This window comes from Homalodisca vitripennis, unplaced genomic scaffold (assembly GCF_021130785.1).
Source record: "Homalodisca vitripennis isolate AUS2020 unplaced genomic scaffold, UT_GWSS_2.1 ScUCBcl_13139;HRSCAF=23229, whole genome shotgun sequence".
Taxonomy (NCBI): Eukaryota; Metazoa; Arthropoda; class Insecta; order Hemiptera; family Cicadellidae; genus Homalodisca; species Homalodisca vitripennis.
Genome location: NW_025789263.1, coordinates 11,198 through 20,460, shown reverse-complemented (window position 1 = coordinate 20,460; position 9,263 = coordinate 11,198). Strand labels below are relative to the sequence as shown.

At 31.1% G+C, this 9,263-nt stretch overlaps 1 protein-coding gene across 1 annotated transcript; it reads right to left on the bottom strand.

Moving 5' to 3' along the window:
- Positions 1 to 604: 604 nt before the first annotated feature.
- Positions 605 to 8,917, bottom strand: LOC124375088 (40S ribosomal protein S20). Its single transcript, XM_046833207.1, has 3 exons — positions 8,759 to 8,917; positions 4,265 to 4,367; positions 605 to 909 (listed from the first exon to the last, which is right to left on the bottom strand). Exons 1-3 carry the CDS (start codon positions 8,759 to 8,761, stop codon positions 653 to 655), a joined length of 363 nt encoding a protein of 120 aa, XP_046689163.1. The 5' UTR covers positions 8,762 to 8,917; the 3' UTR covers positions 605 to 652.
- Between the last annotated feature and the right edge of the window lie 346 nt (positions 8,918 to 9,263).

The following is a 9,263-nucleotide window of genomic DNA, read 5'->3' as shown; positions in this document are numbered from 1 at the left end:
AATTATATCATAATGAGAATTACTATTCTTTAATAATGATTTTCTATCACAGCTCTATATAGTCTCGAAACACCCATTCTAGTACTGCAGTGTGAGTACCATCCCTTGTTAACCTTAGTCAAACAAAACCAAGTCAGCCAGAGGGCCCTAGGCTGAGACTGTGGCCCTTAAGAAGTAGGTAAGAAATGGCTTAACAGTTTTATGGTGTGTGGATCTACAGTCTAACCAATGCTGCTATGATGACGAAAATTGTGTGGAATTTGGTCAGCCGGCTGCCTGTTCAGTCGAGGTTTGGATGGGATTGTGATATCAAACAAAAATTAACTTTCTTTGTTTTAAAAACCTGTTAATCTGGACCAATCGGGACGTGTGTAAGGAGCAATCTTTCACAAACTCAAGTGAGATGATCGGTCAACCGACTATAAATATGCTGTCACACACTCTGTTAACAATTTGGCAATGTCATTTTACCTACACATTGTCGATCTTCATTCAGTGTCACGGACCACAACACATAAAATACAATATTTGTAACAGTAACAAATTAATATAAGCTACCAATGATTTTTGCTATGTTTGGTTGGGGAATGAATAAACGAATTGCTTCAAATATTAAAAAACCTTTAGTTTATTATTTGTCAGTTTGTGTAAATCACGTGTCGGCGATGGTAACCTCAACCTCGACACCAGGCTCGATATTGATGGAAGTAATCTGCTTCACAATCTCCGAGGGGCTGTGTAGATCGATCACCCGCTTGTGAACTCTCATCTGGAAGCGATCCCAGGTTTTGGAACCCTCTCCACAGGGGGTCTTACGGGTTGTGATCCGCAATATCTTAGTAGGCATGCGTACTGGTCCCTTCACCCGCAGGTTCTGCTTCCTGGCTGAACTGATCAGGTCAGCACACACTGAAACCAGTTGGTGCATAGTCAGTAAAGTTCATTATAAATTAATAGATGTACACTGTTAGAATCTAAAATCACTGTAACATCAGTACTTACTGAAGTTGTACTTAACTTCTTATGTGTGTACCAACGTGTTTCTATTGCACAGCTTCGGCCCAATATGTAAGGAATACAGATTGGAATTTTGACTGTGCGTTTTTATTAGTCTATTTAATGCTATATGTAACTATAATCAGGATCACAATAGACACAGAGGATGAAATATGAATTAAAATGTAGTTTTTATCATAATTTTACAATAACATACCCAGTACTTTTTAAAACCTTTTAGTGCTAGGGATGTCGCTACACAAGACGAAACGAACTGAAATAATCTTTACAACAGTTATTTCTACTTTTTACCGCTGCTAGATGAAGTACACAACTAAAAAATGTAACACTTTCTCAGTTGGTAGGCGGTGTCATGACAAATAGCAGAGCGGTTTTTAATGTTATATAATAATTGTGCATTTTTATTCCTTATTAAGTGTTTCTAAATTAAATTAGTTATTAAAATGAATAAAAAACATATAAGAAAATTTTTAGAAGACATTTGTGCTGGTGATACGTCTATAGAGCCGAGTGTAAGGTACATTGTTTATGTTTTAAGACTCATTTTAGTAAGTAATGTCGAATATTAAAAGTTCAAAAAGATTAAAAAAGAACTTTTTTACGATGAAAAATAAATGTGATTTTCCAAAACCTTGTATTTGAGCTAAACCATCCTCTCACGCTTGGCTATTTTTTACAATTTTGTTTATGGTACAATATTAGGTTATTACACAGATTTTAGATTCTACTTAAATAGTCTTTATCATGAAAGTTAAAAAAAAATATTTTGTTATAATAGTTATTTCACCTAAAACTGGATTTTTATATTTTTTCTGTGGAAAATGTCACTGTCTAAAGTGATTTTTTTAATTTCAAAACTTAAGTAGAAATCTGAATGTTACATAGTTCTTGATACACAATTTCATTTACAATAAAAAAACAATTAAAGATTTTTAAAGATCAAAATATATTTTAGGTGAATTTTTTTCTAAAACCTCATGTTTCCGTCCAAAACCCTCTGGCACTTTTACCATAGTCACTAAAATAAATAACTCGCCACTATTGAACATGAATTAATTCACCTGACATTAAAAGATTTTAAGAAAAGATTTGAAGAAGGGATAAATTTAAAATCATCTCTATTGTACAGATTAAAATCTAAATTCTTATAATATTCTTACAATTTTATAAATAGTTATTTGATAGAAATTATTTATTATTAAAATGCAATGTTTCGGAAAACAATTGACCTAAAATTTACTTTTGATCATTAAAAGCTCCTTTTTTAATTTGTTTGAAAGTTAAATCAATTGTCCATCAGAAAATATATAACAATAAGATGTTTATGTAATTAAAAAAATCAAGTTTAAGTTCAAATAACTAATAAAAATTTTATTATATTTTGAGATTTTAATACTTTTAGGATAAAGAGCATTTTAAAACACCCTAAAAATCATGTGTAATAATCTTATATTGTACAATTAACACAATTATAAAAAACTATTCAAGCACTAGATGTTTGTTTTATTAAAAAGCACAGGGTTTTGGAAAATATTCAGTTAAAGTTTATTTTCCACCATAAAAAGCTCTTTTTTAATTCTGTTCGAAGTTATTTTAAAACAATGCAAAATCATGTATATTATAACATTAATTACTAAAACAAAACTTAAAACATAAACATAACCTTATTCAGGCAATTTAAAACCAACTCTATAACAAACAAATCTTCTAAGTTTTCCTAAGTGACTGTCATAGCTTTATTTTATTAATTTTATTGTCTAATATACTTAAAAACATTTTAAATTAATAAAAACGCACAATTACATAACATAAAAATCGCTCCGCTATTCGTCAAGACACCGCGATCCAACTGAGACAGTGTTGTATTTTAGTAAGTTGTTTACATCACCTAATAGGATTAAAAGAAGAAATAATAGTTAAAAAGGTTTGTTTAGTTAATGTATTGGCATTGGTATGACATCAGCCAATATGGGATAAGTTATAGAAGTGATAGAAGTACTACAAGTGAGATAGAAAACGTCTTGTTCCCAAGACTCCAGCACTCTTTGAGTAGGAACGTCTTGTCTCGGCACTGAAGCGCGTTTTTTACATCCGTCTCGTAGCAAGATCCCTGGCTAGGTTTTAATATCGCAGTGAAAACCATTGTCTTCCTACTTGTAAATTTCCATTATTATAAATAGCTGTGTTTGGAAATCATGAGCAACTAAATACCTCTACTAGATACTATGACACTATTTTAACTGGCGGGGTTTTCGCAGTTGAGTTACCCAAAAATTGAGTTTTTTTTTTTTATGTTATTTGGGTTTACTGCAGTAGTTGTTTATGAAAAATGCCCAAATTAAACGTTTTTAAAGTTTATTTTTGTATTTATAGAGAAATTAATTATGCAAAAAAAATTATGAAATTTACGAAATATGAGAATAAGATCACATATTCAGTATTTTCTCATAAACATACTACGGTAACCCGTTAGGTACAAGTTAGCGGCAGTTCACAAGTCTTCTCAGAAATCTTTGATGGTATGAAAGGCACGGAATAAGTCAGGCACACAAAGTGGAATGTCGTAATCGTGGCACACCCAAGTCGTCGTGTCCTGGCACTGCAGAGGCTGGTCTATCTGCACACGTTGTACGCTCTCCTCGTCTTGTCCTTCTCATCTGTAGCTGCGACGGTGACGTGGAAAATGATGAGCAGTAAGTCTCAGGGGAGCATCTTAGCCAAAAATTCATCTGTAAAGTCTTTCTTGAGTCCTTTCACGTAATCAGTAATTACACAAACGCTCATGTTTATTTACTCATGGTAAACACAACAAAACCTTTACAATCAGGGAAACCGGTAACATAAAAATGAGTTTGTTACAACCTGTATTCACTACACAAACAGAAATAGAATCAGCTGATTACTTGGAAAAACTGATTGAATACAGTCAATTGGGCCTGAAAGAAATAAATGAAAGGGCAACTGCAATCTAGTAGGAACAAAGAAAACTACATTACAGTCTTTCTTATTTCTTCCACTAGACCACATTCATATTCAAGTGAGAGATTATTCATCATGAAACATTACTGTGAAAACGGTTTAGTTCCTGCACGGCTATCAGGACTACTGCAGGTGGCATGTAGGGCACTCCCGAATTTGTTATGGGATTACTAGTCAAAGGGTTATGGGTCATTACATCAACTAAACATTGCCTTTAAAATCCCTATTCTACACCTAACCTACAACAGAAAATATTAATTATCCTTACCTTTTTCCAAACTTTTCATGTTCTTGGAAGTGAGTGTGATACGGATCCTGTGCACCTGGGTAGTCTCAGCAGACGGCTTTTCCGGGTCCTTATTAAACGCACTCTGAAAGAAAAGAAAATTAAATACAACTTTCAGATGATCCAATAAAAATTGAATTGATTGCTTGACCATTTAAAAATATTTTCCTTTTTTTATATGTTTTTACTATACTTATAAGAGGTTCCAGAATGAATTTTAAAGAATTTTATCTTTCAGTTTATGCATGGCAGCCACTTTTGTTTCATGAGAATCCAACGACTTTGGCTTTGGAGATATTAGCATTAATTTATTATCTCCTGATGGGATAAGCTACAGCTTTCAAACCAACACCATTCTTTTCAGAACGATATCTTCAACAATAGCCCTTTAACTTTACATGTTTTTTAATAGTTGAAATAGAAATGTCATTTTATGGTTATATTTTGTAACTGTGCTTCTTGGTAAATGATTTTCAGCATTATCTGTGCCCAATTATTTATCTTGTTTGCTTATCTGAGTGTTCTATAATCAGAACACCTTATAGTACTGCGCCAACAACTGTCCTGTGCAGTAGCCTTCACTGCTTCATGGATAACCATGACATCCATTTCATCTAACATGGTGTGTTAACTCTAATACTATCAATTACTTTTAAAAGTTATTAATACTTTATTAACAGCTAACATTTTAGGACATTAATTTATTCCTTTATAATAGGTCATAATGTTTTGTCACAGTGAGAGTATGAGTTTCGTTGTGTAATCGCATTATTTTTTAATCAAGAAAAGGCATTTTGATGTGATTGGATGTTCTTTTTCTATGGGCCGGCCTATTGCCATGCACTTAAGCCTCAAGGGCCTTATTTATTTAATTAAACCTGAATTAGTTTTTAACCCTAGAAGTGTGGAACCATATTTTATGTCGGTTGTAATTTATGTGTGTTGTGCGGAACCAGCATATTGTATGTTGGTTCAGTTTTTTCGTTAAAAATAATTATTTATCTTTAAACAATCACCATGTTTTTGGTATCATTGAAATTGTGAGATTCCACTCTACAATTTTCATATAATCTTTTTTTTTCTAACTTCAATATTACGGTCGTGGTGAAATTTTTTCTGAAGAAGTCATCATTTGAGTTGAATTTCGCGGGTGGCCGGGTCAAAGAAATACGTCATTTTCAACCAATCACAGTAAGTTATGTATTGCCTGCAAACAGTGCTGCCATATTATGTCAATAGAAGCGGAATGAAATATTCTTTCTTCCAGTGCAAACAGAAAGTCATTAGAACTAATAGTTGATTTACTATGAATATTCTAAAAAGAGACAATTCTAAAGTTGTAAACCAGCATATTTTATGCTGGTTAGTATAATAACATTCACACAGTTATTTATTGTCAATAAAGAAAATAAAAAAAAAAACAGTGTAAAGTGAAAGAAACGATCTACCGGTACGATCTTTCAGCGGTAAATTTTAGTTCAGTAGGTTTCCGGCAGTGTGAAACGAAAGAGATGAATCACGGCGTCGCATCAAGACCAACCCAACCCATCCCTGTCGCCCATTGTCTTGTAACTTGTTGCACCACAGTAGGCCTACATTACGCTTGTGTTCGTTCCATTGCGTTCCATTTTTTCAGGTTGAAATACTCTACTGCATAAATGCATATGAAATGACAAAAACATTATAAAACAATGTTATTTTGAACTATAATACCTATTGTTTATATATTGTCAAAAATTTTACAATGCAAGGTTTTACAATATTTGACGCACAACATTTATTTTTTACTCAATTTCAAAAATTATTGAGTGTATTTCTTTCAAACATTATGTGCTAACATAATATAACAAGTAAAAAAATTAAAACAATGTTTTCATATTTTTTTTTACATTGCAAACCAGATTATTTTTTATGAGTAAATTCTTCAACGTGCGACTGTTAACAAAAAAATGTTATAACTTAGTTCCTTTTCAAAGTATTTGAACATATCTTATATATTTTATTTTAGCCAAATAAACATACTTACTAAGTGTATATTTCAAAAATTACATAAACATAAAGTATAAGTGAAAGTTTTTAGCTTGTTTCTGAATTTTGTTACAAAATATTTTCATTTTTCAAAAGATTTATTTTTGTAAGCTTATAATAAAATAACAGTTTATTTTGTTGTTGTTTACTTTTAGTGTTTTCAAATAACATGTATAATTTACAATAGAAAAACTATTTTTTATATAAATATATAGTCACATTTGGAGGAAAAAAAAAAAAAAAAACCAGTTGTACATTTTTTTGCTTTTGTAAAAAAAAATGGCAAAATTACAATTTTTGTTTAATAGAAATTTTTAATATATTTTTCTAATTTGGCATAAAATTCTCTACATTTTATACATTTAACATTTTGACCTTACTGTAATATTTCAATACCTTACAGAGGTCCAAACTTGAAATTTTCATATAAAACTTTTTTGCAATTTCTCATTATTTTCATGAAAATAAACCAAAGAATATCAAAACATTTATTCCCTATTTCAAATAGTACAACTTCTGAGAAGAAAAACAATGTATGTTTTCTTGATATTAAGTATTTTTTTAAAAAACCCTTGTAACACGTCAAAAATGGACTGCAGTTTTATCTTTGGTAACATGGACACACTTCTAGGGTTAAACTGTTTGTAGAAAGTTTGGGTAATACTGTTATAAATATGTTTTCAAGTCTATTTGTGTTCACAACAGTAACGAGATAAACGTTATAATTGCAATAATCCGCGTGAAGAAAACATTATAATGTTTTTTATGAGATGAAACTAATTTTAGAACAGTAAAAGTAGAACTACTTTTCTTACAAGATTCTAGCTCTGACATTGATATCTATTGAGAGAGGCAGTAAACAAGAACCGATTCATCATAACATCCAGTTTTCACTGAACTCAAATTAAGTGTTCTTTTGGATAATGTAAATGCTTTTAGGTACCAAGTAGGAAAAAACTCTTCCAAAAATAGTGACTTCGGTATGATACAAAAGGGTTATTTTTCCATTGAGATTTGCTGTTTGATATCTCAGATTCATTTATGGATTTGAACAGGATTTTATATTGGATTTCTGTTGGCTCCAAAAGTGGTCTAGAACCGCCATATTCATTTTAAAAATTGAAAACCTAGCCAAGCCATACTCTTTTTTTAAATATCTAGTACGTTATTTGGTCCGATATTTTGCTTTCAGTCCTTTAGATGGTCATGAATAACAATGATTCCATATACTTTGATAATCATCATACGATTGATTGTGATGGTAGCCCGCTTATTATACTGCAGCCGCAAAGATGGCAGAATGGCTGACATCACCAGAAACTTGGTTGATTCATGGTCACAACAACATCCTAGCCCCAAACACAGATGTAGAGCAAAGAAATATTATTCCATGCGACAAAGTAACTCCACTTTTAATTTTTTTCCACTTCGTTAATTGTCATTTTCCCCCCTTGATACATTTCATTAAGGATGATAGCAATAATTAAGAACATGAAACTTGTTTTTTTGCCACCCCAGACATTAATTTTAAATTTATTTACTAAGACTTTTATAAGCAGCTTTCACTCATTCAGTTGTTTCTATCAAATGGTTTGATGTTTTTATCCAAAGGAATTATATTCAAAATTACAATTTATTTAACTTAGCATATGATTTCAACTTTATTAATTAATTTTAATGCAAACAATAAACAGCAAGAAGTAACTAATATTTTGAGACTCTGAAAATGGCAATGAATATGAGGAAAACATGTGATATTTCTCAAGTGGCTTCAACATGTGGATTTGGCTCCTGGTAAACCACATGGGGAGAATTCTTTCCTCAATTTCACAAAAGCAGTCACTCATTGATATCAAGCTGAGAAAGTCATAAATATTGTAAGGTTTCTTTGATATATAAGTCTAGGCCATAGTTGGTTTTGTTATGTTAGTGTTCAATTTGTTTTTAAAAAATTGTTATGTCAGTATGAGTTTCTTCTTGTTATGGTAATTTATTATAGGCTAACTATTTTTACATATCAAAGTTGGATAATATATTGAATTATTTGATAAAAAAAGAACAAAGAGTGCAGTATAGGCCACTTATTAGTCTCCCCATAGCTAAATAAAATATATATATATATTATATATATATATAATATATATATACCTAATATAGAACTGTTAAAATCTACAAAATCCAGCACACATTTTTACAACTTCTGAAACACACTTCCGAGTTAGGCCTGAAACAAGTACTAATACATGATAGAGTGTTTCATAATTAAATTATCAGCCTGAAATTACAGTAAGGGTATTATATTTGTTCTATATATCCCCCTTTAGTACCATGTGTAATCTAGGTTAGGCTGCTTATATATTGTAAAAGGATAAGATGTATAATGCTAAGTATATGTAAATCATATTACTGTAATCTTGAATGCTACGTGAATATAGAAGTATTACTTACCATGGTTAATCAAAAAACTACAACTCTGGTCGAGATAATCAACTTCCTGAAGAAATTGACCAGCGCTGTTCCAGAGGTAGCCACAATTCACACAAACGTGTTGAACAGCAGAGAATGAGACCAAACCGGATATGAAAAAAATAGAAACCGATGAGCCTGAAGAGGAAATAGATATCTAAATTACTTTTCATGTTTTACTACTTTATGAAGCTCTTGTGTATATTGCTATTTTATTATATATTAAAAAACAGTTGCAGTCGTGGGACTGCCGATAGAAGTGAAAACGGAACTATTAAGTTGAGAGTAATTAACAATACGTTATAGTAGCAGTACATCTGTAATTGTAAATGTGACGCGTTTTTAATTTTCCAATTTTAAAATCCACGAAAAAATATTATCAAATAACTAGAAATCTATTTTACCACGCTAGTAAGATAAATCTTATACCGTAATAATACTCATTTCATGATGAAGAGGTTAAATATTAAAAACATAATTAAAATGA